General features: G+C 35.5%; 1 protein-coding gene across 1 annotated transcript; it reads left to right on the top strand.

Annotated features, from left to right (window-relative positions):
* Positions 1–12,785: 12,785 nt before the first annotated feature.
* On the top strand, positions 12,786–13,601 carry LOC113326254 (cytochrome P450 76A2-like). The gene has a single exon (XM_026574016.1). It carries the CDS (start codon positions 12,786–12,788, stop codon positions 13,599–13,601), a length of 816 nt encoding a protein of 271 aa, XP_026429801.1.
* The last annotated feature ends 308 nt before the right edge of the window (positions 13,602–13,909 follow it).

Genomic DNA, 13,909 nt, shown 5'->3' on the forward strand with positions numbered 1-13,909 from the left:
CTAACCATTCTACAGAGTTGCTTTACAAGTAAAAAGAACGATATCATTAGCTTAAAATCTAGCATGAAGATAAGAGAAAAGAACGATCTCATATCATAAACCTAAAATCTAAGAAATGGACCTTCAGGATTTCACCAAGAAAATAAAACAAACTTCTAGTTATATTTGGCAAACCCAAGCCAATTACCTTGAATATTGTTCCACCTGGAATTTTAAAAAATTTATCATCTATCACTTATGAGTTTGCACTTCACAAGAGATCTCATTCACGAGACACACATTGTCACTAGAAGAAAAAACACCCAGAAAATGAGAATTCACGCTCTCTCTCTTTCTCTCTCTCTCTATCTCTTTCTACCACTCTCATCTGATTTTCAAAGAAATTTCTTTTCAATCCTTCTATTCCCTCTCTCTCTTTCTTTCACGACTATCAACTCTCAACTGAATTGCCGTTTAGGACCTTTTTCCTTTACAGTCCAATAACGCCAACAACAAAAAAATGACTAGCTACTTGAACATATGCCACAAAAAATTACAAAATAAAATTTTGAAATTCAAATTGACAGTGTAAGGCTCTGAACTTTAGGTATCCTGATCGATAAGAAGTTAAATCTAAGTAAATTAACAATTTAATCAAACACTTTTGACCAAACCCAATCTAATAAAATCTCAGTAACCTCATCACTTAAGCCAAATACAGATTATTTGTCCAGTTATAGAGAGTACTTGTACTGTTGCATATCAAGTTCAAGAACAAGTTACAGGTCGTTCCAATCACTTACCATTACTTAGTGTACCTCAATGGAATTCCTTTCATTTATAACACCAAAAACCACCAACAAATGCCTTTGAAACACAACTATTTGTGCACCATATGCAGCAGCACCTGCAATCAGTCTCTCTAGTCTCTAGCTTATTAGAAGCAAGGCACTCACAATAAGTATGGTGTAGAATCAGATTTACCATATTACTCAGATCCACATACTGCAAACATAATCTAAAAAAATGCATACAGGATCAACATGCCCAAATAAGAAAACACTGCTGAGAAGCTTTATCAAGATAAAATAGATAAAAATACCAAATCAACACTGATGGTATAACTAAAGTTCAATCACATACTACTTTTGAGCCAGCCCTATTATCACAGATAAAATGTGCACACCATAACCCCAATTCCTCAAATACTTAACAAAAGATATAGACCCCGAGGAAAATTAACATCATTCCCATTATAAGATTAATCAAAAAAGGGTTTCATAAATGAAAATCAATATCCAGATTTTGACAATTTCATATTTGAACTGGAGATCAGAAATCTCTAGTTACACCCAGATTTTGTAGTCCAAAACTGGGAATTATTATATGAAGACAAACCAGAACAGCATCTTCTTCACCACTACTGTTGAGAATGCAACCCATAACATTCCTTAAGTGAGACATTATCTCAAACAGGTAACACATATCAAAATGATGAGTAAGATTAGCCCAAACAAGAGGGGAAAGAAAGGCAATAAGAAAATTACCCCAAACAGGTGAGTACTTCAGATGCTGATGGATACCCCAAACATCCAAATCCTTCAAACGAACCAAAACTCACGCCTAGTTGCAACAAAATGAAAACCCAATTAGCAAATTTTCTTTAGATCAACCCAAGACTCAAATAGATTTCTGAGGAACTAATGGGAATCATAAGAAATTAGAAAAACAAAGATGGGAACCGGAACAAAAGCTACAAAAGATTGAATCCACATAAAACGTATTAAAAGTGAATAGATGAACATATGAAACTTACTTACCAGATTAATGGATTTCTATAGTTACAATCGGATTAAATCTGATTTGATCGAACATCGTAATTCGTAAATGATTTGAATCCGGAAACACTTTATGGGTAATTCAGATTACGACATACTGGGCATTAATCTGAAGTCAGATTCCAAATCGGGTTAAAGATTTGACTGGGAAATCAAATTCATATATGGGTTTCTTTTATGGCTTTTTAATGGGAAGGATTTTACTGCCATCGTTGTTGTTGATGATGATTTTTTTTGTAGAACAAAAATCATTCAGGTTCGAATATGGGTTTCGGTTAAGGTAGATTAAAAACTAAGAGAAGTTTTGGGTTTTTGATTTTGGTGAGAGAAGTTATCTCCTTTGTTTGATTATCTTTTGGTGGTGAATGGGAATGAAGTTCTGTCTGTGGGAAGAACAAACATTATAAGGCCAGGGTTCCAGTTCCAGGGGAGGGAAAAGAATTTTGTTGAAAAGTTTGTCGAAATTTTCGCGGGGTTTAGTGCGCCAAAACTTAGTTATTCCCGCCAATAAAGATTACAATTGCCAAATATCTTGACTAGTGCATATGGATCAATGAGTTGTCATGGTTTGCTGTCGTTGGATATAAAAGAGGATGGAGCAGATGTAAAAATACGCGGAGGGGATTTGATATTTCGTGAAAAAAAATTGGTGGGAATTTAGAGCGCCAAATTTAAGTGTCTATCGGGAAAAAAAATTCCATGACATATATGATGCAAACAAAAAAATTCCGTGACATATGTGATGCAAACAAATTTTAGTATGTTGATTATTCATTATCAATGTTCGAATTTGTTCTGCTGATAATGATTTTTCTAGGATTTCGATGATACGTTCTTAATTTCAAAAATGGTTCTTAATTATAAAAATGGGTTCTGTTGATAATGATTAGTTGAAATTGATTTTTAGGATTTTTTATGGTTTGTGTGATAATGATTTAGAAAGGGTTTTTCAGAATTTGTCTGATATACCTTGTTGTTCTTGATTGTAGAAAGCAAGTGGTTCAAGAGGTTATAAATGAGGTTAAACATGACATGTTTCCAACCAGAGATATTAAGGTTAAAGATGCAATCAACACTACAATGTGTTTTGAGTTTAAGGGTTTGTTCAGAGAAGATATGGGTGTGAATAAGTTAATGTCTTGAATTAGTCCTATGTTGAGATTAACCAGTAGGGAGACATTGGACCTTCTATGGTTTGTTGATCCATGCCTACCACCATCCATCATCAATGATCAAGAGTTTTGGTTTTTCTGGGAAAATGCAATTCAAGATGAACATGGTTGGATTACATTGCATTTGCAAGTGTTGCCACTAGATGAGAATGGTGAGATAGATGTATCTCAGATTATTACAGAGTCACATCCTCCTCCACCTCAGATGACATCCAAAAAGAATGTGACCCGAAATAAGCCAGTCTCTAAGACTCGGACTAAACCAGTTGGTTGTAGCATTTCAGTACCCAAAACTGTAACAAACTGATTTAAGGATGGCAATAGAGTAAGAAGAAGTCCAAGAATATCCAGGATCAAGAAGAAGAATGTTACAACAACATTCATTGATTTAGGTGATTTAGATAATGAAGATGTTTATGTTCCACATTCATTGATTTTGACGAAATGCTTGAGATAAATGCATAATATTTGTAGTATGTTGTTAAGCCATGGTTGCTTGTATTGTTTATAAAAATGATTTCAAAAATTGAAATCATTTCATGTTTTACCGTTAGATGAAACATGTTTCATGCTAACGGCGGGTAATGATCCCCGAGAGTTAAATGGGTAGTGATCCCGATGGGAACTTGTGTTTCCCGACCATCGTTGGCGGCTGTCCGTGTCGGTAAACGATAGGTGGATGTGCGAACCAAGGTTTTCGTACCGTGAATGAAATGGGTAATGATCCCCGAGAGCATATGGGTATGATCCCCATAGGAACTTTTGTTCTTGACCATCCATTGAGGCTGTCCGTGCCGATAAACGATAGGTGGGTGTACGGACCAAGGTTTTCCTACCGTGAACTCATGGTTTCTCTGTGACGATATTAATACGTTAATATAGGTGTTGAATCATTGATGAATGACTTGTTGACAATTATTTTGGTATTGTAAACTCATGGTTTGTTGATGATAATATTAATATGTAACTCATGTTTTGAAACTTAAAAGGATGGGTTGTTGGAAACATTATTGATGATGTTAATTGGTGTGTTGAATCCTAAATGTATGATTTGTTGGCAATAATATTGGTATTGTGAACTCATGATTGAACAAATAAATTGGATGATTTGTTGATGTATTATTGTGAAGTCTTTTTTGAAATCTTAATTAAATGATTTGTTACAAACAATAGTGGTATTTTGAATTCACGGTTGGACAAATAAATTAGATGATTTAGTGAAAATAATATTTGTGAGGTAATGCTGTTGGTTGAATATATTCGTTGAAGTGACACTGTATTTCTTATTGTATGTTATTCCTTGATAAAATGATTTTTTTTCCGCATCTTTAGAGAATAAGGGTGCATCCTATTGAGCTGTCATCTCACCCCCAATTGACATCCTTGCAGATTTGTCAGAGCGACGCAGCGAAAGCTAAAAATGAGTAGCATAGTGATTGAATTGTTTTATTGTATTGCTTGAAACGTAAATTTGAACTAAAATGTTTTTAGAGATTTATAGTAAATTCAAATTTGTCAATTCATGTTTCATAAAGCTTTTATCATTTTTGATATAAAATTTTAAATAAGAGAAATATATGCATAAGTCTTTTTCCGACCCATAACGCTCCGAGTTCGGATCTCCATATGAGTTTGACCCTGACGGAACTCGGAGTGTTACACCCGTCCCGTTGATTTTGGTACCAGCCTTTAGTAATCCTATGATTTTGGGTATAATGATTTTTAAAAAAAGGAAAAAACCTAGCAGGTCGAAAATTCAACATTTATTTCTCCAGTTATTTAAATTTCCTATACAACTCTCTTAAATTTTCATCTCAAAATTTGATGCTTATTATTTTCATTTTCTTTAAATTTTCTTTCACCACCGACTCCTCATTCCTTCAATACGGTGCAAAAACCAACACGAGGGAAAAATCCGGAACCAATCACCGGTTGAAACCAAAAATTGGGACCCCATTTTTACACACACCAATCCCAATGCTAAGCACATAGGAGGGACCGTCGGATTACTTCTGGAGATTCTTTGGTAGGAAAACTCGGTGAGGACAGCAACTCCCGGTGTAAAATAACCTAGCATTTTTAGGGGCGATTCAAAAGGAATTAGGAGAGACTTTTTTATTCCCAATCCATATATGTGTATGGGATGTCATAAATAGTCAAAAAATACCTATATATCCTTTCACAATCGGTAGTTTAGCATGTATTTTATCAACCGATTATGATTGTGTTTTTCCCTTTTTTTGTTTAGAGATCACAATCGGTAGAAAATAAACATCATGAAACTACCGATTTTGAAAACAGGAAAGTCCAAAATTTTATTCGTTTTTAAAAATTTTAAATATGGGCGACTACATAATAAACAAAACTGCACCATCTTACTTTTCCCACTCGTTCCTTCTTTTATGGTGCAAAAAATATGGCAAATCATAAAAAAATATCAATAAATTGCACCGTCTATCTTCAATTGAGAATGAAACACGTGTATGGAGCAATAGTATACCATCAATCTTTATTGGTGTTTACACGTGATAGGAACCAGCCATTTGATCTTCTTCTCAATCACTTGGACATCGGTTTAGCTTGCTACAGCGTATCATGGCTTTACAAATCGTAGCCGTAAACCCCGTTGATAATTTTAACGAGAATACCAACCAGAGATCTGTTCTATAATCAAATAAGGAAGAGAGGCAAATTTATTGTTACCTCCGTTTCTCTGCTCTTATCTTCTTCATCCTATTTTCTCACAAGCACCCATGTAAAATTGTTTCATACCAGCAACAGCAAATACCATTTTTTCGTGTTTAAAATTTTGTTTTGCTTATTTTTCATTCTCGGATTTCAAAGAAATCATTAGATGATGTCTTTTGACCTGGTTCTTAAATCTTCTATATAGTCAAATACCAAGTTTTTCGAAACCTAAGCTCTCTTTGATTTTAGTATTTTAAAACGAATGCAAAGGTGAATAAAGTTTCGTTAACCAAGTTACTACGAACCCTAAGAGAAGCAGAAATGAAGATTCACTTTTCGAAGAGTAGATCTAGACCACCTTTTTGGAAATGTGTATTTCTGAATTGCTGGAATTCGTGGAAGGGGGTATAATGTGGTCTGGGAAGCCCATAAAAAGGTAAATTTAATTTAGTCTTCATTATGTTTTTTCTATAAGTTTTCCAATTGAATCTGCCATGAACTAGCTAAGGGTTAAAGTTTTCTAATTGAGCGTCAACGACGAAGTGCAATTATTTGTTGGATTGATGAAAACGAGGTAGATTTGATAGTTTATGTTGTTGTAGGGATTGTTTTGAAGAACTGAAATTATTGGAATCATTTCAGTGATGTTTTAAAAACCAGAAATCTAGAAATTAAATCCGAAAATATGAAGGAGTTTAAGGATGTACAAGAGAGAACACCTCTACCTAAGCTAAGTCTCATCTACTTACTGGTCATTTGATTGGTTTGGATGGACACGGTTAATTAGTGTTACTAACTTATTTTGGTTGATTTTCTAGATGCCGTAGAGCCTTCTGAAGCAATTGCTGAAGTTTGGGGATTCCTGCATCTCTACACTTTTAAGATCCCTATTTCTCTAAGATTTACTTTTTTTTTTTTTCTTTGTGGGTTCTACTAGAATTTTTTTTAACAAGTTGTTTGTAGATTCGGAATTTTGTTTGGTTTCTTTTGTCTGGCTGTTTGTTGCGTCTAGATTTCCTCCCTTCAGTTTTTGGCGAAACGGGCCTGTTTAACATACCATAGTTGGCTAGCTGGTATAATTGGTTAGTAATGTTTACTGGATTTTATTAAAAAAAATTAGCTTTCAAACATGTTTGGTGAAATCCCGATGATTGGTGCCTTTAGCTCAAAATCATTCATCTTCCATAAATTAAATAAAGGGAAAATTGGGAATCTATCCCATTTTCACTAATTGGTTTGGGGATCTATCCCATAACGGAAAAAATTAAGGAATCTATCCTAGAGAGAGAAAAAAACTGTTAAGCGGTTAACATCCCACATGTGCGGGCTTACACATGCGACATATGGACGTTTTTGCCCTCACTGGTTCGATGATCGACACTTCACCTAGAATTACACGTGTTTGGGATCCGACGATTTTGAGTTAATGCTTTGTGAAATGGATTGTCTTCTCTGTAGAGAAAACAGATCGAGACAAACATTAGGTTTCAAATGAGAAAAAACTTTGCAGAGAGTAATTGAGAACCAGGAGAAAGAAAAAAGTAAATAGAGTGAAATAGTGATAAGTCTAGTACAAGGATGTGTTTTTAGAGATGATTATGTGGTTTTAAAGGAAGAACAACTCTAATATACATACGTTGCCTTTTTTTACTTCAAAGTTGCGAAGGCTTCTCAAATCCAGATTATAGTGCTTCAAAACATGTAAGTTCTTCAAACCCAGTTGCAGTTGTTGTTGTATCTCACATCTAGTAGGTTAATTTTTCTTTAATTGCAATTTTGAATTTAGGGTTTATGTAAAAATGGGTTTATCATAGTTCGGCCCTTCAATTCTTAATTTGATGGAGAGAACGTATATTAGATATGACTGGACATGTGTTGTCTTTTCTATTGGACCCCAACTAGCTTTGTTGATGATCAATCAAGTAATTAGGAAAGATGTGATTCTTTTTATATGGAGATGGACACCACTGTCACTGTTCGATAATGTATCGAAATTAAGGTTTATTTAAAATACATTTTAGTTTATGATATTTGGGGATTTTTTTGTTGAGATAATCATTGAATTACTATTAATTTTTGTTTCAGGAAAGTGATTGAAAGGAATTTTAGGCTAACTGTTCTAAATCAGATTGCCGGGATTGAAGCTGGTAAAGCATTGTATGTGTTGAATGTATTTGCAAATGATATTAGCTTTGATGGGTTTATTGAACACGTAAGGAGTAGGTTGAATTTGTCTACGGACCACAAAATTGAAATACTCTGGGACTGTAACTTACTACTTGATGCATGCGATTTCTTTGAAATGCTTAAATGTGCTGAGCAAGATGAGGATGGATTTGTTATGTTAGATTTGTGTATAAATGGTGGTGAAGATGCTGATATGGATGGTGGTGGTGGGGTTCATATGGAAAGAAGTTGTGTAACTGATCCTAGATTTAGAAAGAAGATGACACCAAAGAAGAAATGTGTCTCTAAGCCAAATATGACACCTAGAAGAAGTCCAAGACTGCAAAAGAAGTCGAAGAAGCAAGAGAAGTTAAAGAAAAAGCTACCTACAAGACTGGATTTTGAAGATGGAACTATGAATGAAGTTGAAGTTGAAGTCTCTAAGCTAAATATGATACCTAGAAGGAGTCCAAGACTGCAAGAGAAGTTAAAGAAGCAAGAGAAGTTAACGAAAAAGAGACCTACAAGACTGCATTTTGAAGATGAAGCTCTGAATGAAGTTGAAGTTCAAGTTACGCAGGCTAGTGTGGATGATAACCAAGGAGTAGTAGATGTGAATGAAAGTGAAGCATCCACACATGCAGATAAATTGGAAGTCACACGTGATGACGAAGAAGATCAACCAGTAAAACTCCCAAATATAGTTGTAGATGAGTGTAACCCGGATGATAATTTTGAATTTGAGTATGAATCAAGTGATGATGAAATTAAAGGGAGGGAGAAAAATGTTGAAGGGTATGAGACTAATGATGATGGGTATTTTCCTTATGATTATGCATATGCAGATGTAGAAGTTGAAGAAGATGATGAGGGGAATAGAACTGATGATGGTGAGTCAAATGGTGATGTTCTTGGAAATGATGATGTGTCTGCAAGTAATGATGTTCCTGCAAACGTTGATGTACCTGGAAATGGTAATATGCCTGCAAATGTTGATATACCTGCAAATGGTGATATTCCTGCAAATGGTTATGTGCCTACAGATGGAGATACCCCTGAAGTGCCTTGGACTGAAGATATGGAAGCTGAGTGGCAATTTTATTTTGGTGGTACAAATGCTGAGGACCCGGTAGATTTGTCTATGCTTGAAGAACCAATTCCTGAACCTACTCCTGGTGTGTTGATGAAGGGGATGATTTTTCCAGATAGAGATGCTTTCACAGATCATCTTAGGTACTATGCAGTGAAGACGAAGAACAATTTTAAGTACAAGAAGCTTGACTTTGAAAGAGTTGTCGCTGAGTGTATGAATAAAGACAATCAAGGTTGTAAGTGGGAAGTTACTGCAAGGAAAATACCAAAAGAGGCCACCTTCAGCATCAGAAAAGTTGGTGAAGAACATAGTTGTGTTGGTCCTGGAGATCATACGAATCCTGCTTGCAATGCAAGGTTTGTAAGTGAGTATTTGAAGAAGAAACTAACAGCTACGTCAACAATTCCAAAGGCTCGGGAGATAATAGGACCACATACTCCTGGGCAATTACACCACTAGGAAACATGGAAGACTGGCCTGAGGTTTGTTTATTGGGAACCTTTTACTTTAAGAATCTTTTCATTTTATATTCTTATCTTATTTTCATTATTTTGTCCTTTAGTAATTGTTTTAGTCTATCCACTTTGGATTCCTTCTTTATAGATCTGTAAATGAGGCAAAAATCTAATTTCCTCTATTTTCTAGTTTTCTTTATTTTTCTTCTACACTTTCAAACTGCATCTGTTTTTCTTGCACACAGTGTGAAGGAGTAAAGATCAAACCTCCACATTTGCTTAGAGAACCAGGCAGGCCTTGTGTCAACAGGAAGAGGTCCTGGACAGAGATGAACCCCGAGAAGAAAGCGAGACACTGTCGTAAGTGTGGTGGTTCGAGGCACAACAGCAGAACATGTAAAGGTGGTGAGGTTGGATCCAACCCCAAGGGAAAGAAAGCTAGAGTTGAATGCGAGGTGAATGGAAGTTCATTTACAACCACTACCTCAAAACCAAAAAAGATTCCCACTGGAACCAAGATCAGAAGGAGCAGAGCAAGTGATTCTGGTAAAAAGACAACCTCAAGGACTGCTTCATCTTCTGAAACTGTTAAAAAGACTACATCAATTGCAACAACTAAGCCAGAAGGAAAACAACCAAAGCCTAAAACTGTTGCTACATCATCTAGTGTGAATGTGTCCATCAGAAACATCAACAAGGGCCCTGTGAAGCAGACCATTAACAATTTCAACTATGATGCAGGTTCAAAGAGGCAGAGGAAGCCTACAGTCCAGTTTTATTTGTAAGCTTGATCAATGTTCATTTTGGTGTTTAAATTCGATTTAATCTGTGTGAGAAGCAACTGTTGAGATAGTGTGTTGGACCAATGTTAAATTATCTTTGGTTAAATGTTTGACAGTACTACTAGAACTAGCCTAACTAGTCTTTTGTTCTTTCTGTGTTAACATCTCAAGATTATATAAAGACAAACTTGATTTCATAATTTCTTTTATTTGAATTGTTAATTTTATTATGTATCTTAATTTTTGTATCTTAATTTTTTTCTTAACTTCCAATAAAAGTTTCTCCACAGTGGAAGTAGGATGATGATGAAGACTTTCGATAATTTTTCTATTAAATAAGGGTAAAAGTGTCATTTCAAGTGTCAAGGTAAAAATAGACCGTTGGATTTCATAACACGTGGCTATCATCGACATAATAGGTGACGTGGCGCTCATTTATATGCTAGTTGACGTGGCGCTCATCCAACGGTCGAGGGCAGAAATGTCAATCTGTCGCATGTGTAAGCCCACACATGTGGGATGCTAGTCACTTGACAGTTTTTTTCTCTCTGTAGGATAGATTCACTAATTTTTTCCGTTATGGGATAGATCCCCAAACGAATTAGTGAAAATGAGACATATTCCCGATTTTCCCTTAAATAAATTGAATCTTGTCTTCACTCCCATGTGATGCTACTATTCTTCTTTCTCTGAAATTGGTTATTGAATCTTAAATTTATGTTTGAATCATTAGCTTGTGCATTAATACTGTCGCTACGTGTTGCTGTGACACACGATCCTAGTAGTGTCTTAGTTCTAATTGATCCTAGTAGTGTCTTAGTTCTAATCAATGTTGTTCTTGATTGTTATTATGTGTTATCTAGGTTTTGTTTGAAAATTTTCCACCTTTTGCTTATAACTAGTATCAATTGGTGTTGGTTTCCCTATACTAATATCTAATCACCATTATTAGGTTCATATTAAGTTTTATATAGACTAATATGCTCCTTTATCCATCATTTTTTCCGTGCAATAATTGAAATGGTTCTCACATGATTGTGTTAAGCCTTAATTGTAGTTTTTGAATTTTAGTTGATTAGAAGTTTAATGAGCAATGAACAAGTTCAGTTGTAATACTTCAATGAATTTTAGACTAATATACAACAAGGATATTACAATTCTAATTAAGATAATTTGAATCATCATAGATATCATCATCTGGAATAATTCCATCATTCCCAAACCACCGAGTAGCCCGTTTTCGGTGTCCAACATCAATTCATCAATTCATCTGGAGTAATTCCATCTCGGTAGGGAAAAATCGGTGAAATTTCTGTCGATATGCCCAAAATTTCCGGTCACTTTCCGTCTCTCCGAAATTTCGTGTTTCGCTAAACTATTAGCCGACAAAGAAAAAATTGGCGGAATTTCGGTCGAGATGTCCGAAATTGACCACATAGCTGCCAACTATAACTTACTTTCCTTAACATATGGCAATTATGAAAATACGATAAATGACTACTACCAAATTAAATTGCAAAATAAATTCACAACTATATATATATTTTTTTGCGATAACATTTGGCAGGTGCCTGATAGCTATAAAAGTTTAGTTGTTAAAGAGTTTGGCAATTAGCTAACAATTACAAAAACTAGTGGGTCCAATCAATTGCAATTAATAAATCTTGTGTCTGGCTACTACAACCGAAGTTGCCAAAAGTGCGCATAGCAACTAGGAAGTTTTATTAGTTGCCTTAACAATTGGAAACACCCCATACGGCAACTTAAGCGCTGCAACTACCGTTAGTTGCCTTTTTATTTGGCAACTCGAATCTCATCTTAGGCAACTAAACTAGTATGGTTGCCAATGGTCAGGTTTTTTGTAGTATATATATTTTATCAATAACCTTTATAGAATGGTCGAGATTTCAATTTCTTATTATTATTATGTTGCTTCAAATTTGAACCTCTTATTTTCAAATTTTAACTTCTTATCACGTTGCTCTAGAAAATCTCCTCAGTTTGTCGAGTGAAAGTGATAAAAACAGTAAAAATCTTTCAAGATTTTTTGTTCAAAGTCTTACCACTCAGGCTTTATCAGGAATGAATATCTCAATTTTACCTTACAAATATGCCCCGCGGAAGAATAAGAAATCCAAAAGCCAAGGGGCCTCACTTGTCTCACCCTCCGTACGGCCTCCACATAGCGCTAAAGGCTACCACCACCGAACACAGGCAAGAGCTGTAAAACATCCTATATATAGAAATAGTCCTACGTACGAGCTATAATACGCCAAGTATACTTGAATCCTTATCTTGTCAATCAATAGATCAACCAATCAAATGGTTCCACTCAAGGGAATCAGAATCCTCTAATATGACAATTGAAATCTCCAAAGTTTGTTTTTGCTGGGCGAGTTCAGAGATATTTTCGAGTATTTACAGCAGAAAATATGTGGTTCCTATTTTCCATATCGGCTCCCAGCCCAAAATATCACACATACCTATCTGTTTTTGAAAAACGTGTTACATTATGTGTAATAACCATGTATAAATACTTACTAGTATTCACTCGAAAAGAAATCACACCTTTAAAAGATATCTAAGCTCATCCTCTCAAATACCTGATAATAATGTTAGCTCCGTTTAGCCTTGTATCTGGGGTTGCAATCCTGCTGGTATTCCTTGTCTTCCTTTCCAAAATATGTCAACCTTATATGTTCAGATCAGCTAACGACAACCGGCTGCCGCCTGGTCCTCCTGGTTTGCCGATACTTGGCAACATACTCGACGTGGGTCCTAAACCACACATAAATTTAGCTCTTCTTAAACAAAAATACGGGCCGTTAATTTGGCTGCGTTTAGGTACCATCAACACTCTAGTCATATCTTCGGCAGAATCCGCATCAGAAATGTTTAGAAAACATGATCAATCTTTCTGCAACCGCCACTTAAATGAGACGATGATTCGAGAAGACGACTCCCACAAGGGAACCATAGCACTTAGCGATTATGGTCCATATTGGCGCATGATGAGACGGCTATGTGCGACCCAGCTATTCTGCAAGAAGCGCATAATTGACACAACACCCATACGGAGGAACTGTGTTGACCAGTTGATCGAGTGGATATTCGATGAAGCCAAATCTAATCCGGGAATACATATTGAGATCACGCGATTTGTTTTTGCAGCAATCTTCAACTTGAGTGGAAACCTCGTACTCTCTAAAGATGATCTTGCGGATCCTAAGTCAACCATTACAAATAATTTCTTCAACTTAACTACTGAAATCATGGAAATCATAGCCAAACCAAACGTTTCTGATTATTTTCCCCTCCTAAGTTGGTTAGACCTGCAAGATTTAAGAAAGAAGATGAATAATATAAATTTAAACTTCTTGGTGACCTTACGAATGGTTTTGTCGAGGAGCGCTTCAGGACAAGGATGAATAATGCATGTCACCAAAATAATAAGCACAAAGATTTTTTAGATGTGTTGATAGATTTCGAAGGAAATGGAAAGGATGAACCTGTTGGAAAAAATAGGGTTTCACAAAGGATGAATGACACAGAGAAGAAAGTGTTGCACTCCAAAACTTTCAAGGCTTGTATAAATTTCTTTTAGACAAATATTTCTACCCTCCGAATAACAATTGGCGATTACAACAGGTATACGAAATATTGCCTTCAGGATACAATGAAAGCCCTGCAACGAAAACTGAATTCAAGGTTTGTACCCCTTGATTCAATCAAGAAC

The sequence above is a fragment of the Papaver somniferum genome, unplaced genomic scaffold (genome assembly GCF_003573695.1).
Source record: "Papaver somniferum cultivar HN1 unplaced genomic scaffold, ASM357369v1 unplaced-scaffold_10, whole genome shotgun sequence".
Taxonomy (NCBI): Eukaryota; Viridiplantae; Streptophyta; class Magnoliopsida; order Ranunculales; family Papaveraceae; genus Papaver; species Papaver somniferum.

What these genes read in the sequence shown, in the direction of transcription:
- LOC113326254 (XM_026574016.1), top strand. Translation starts at nt 12,786, where the DNA reads ATGTTAGCTCCGTTTAGCCTTGTATCTGGGGTTGCAATCCTGCTGGTA.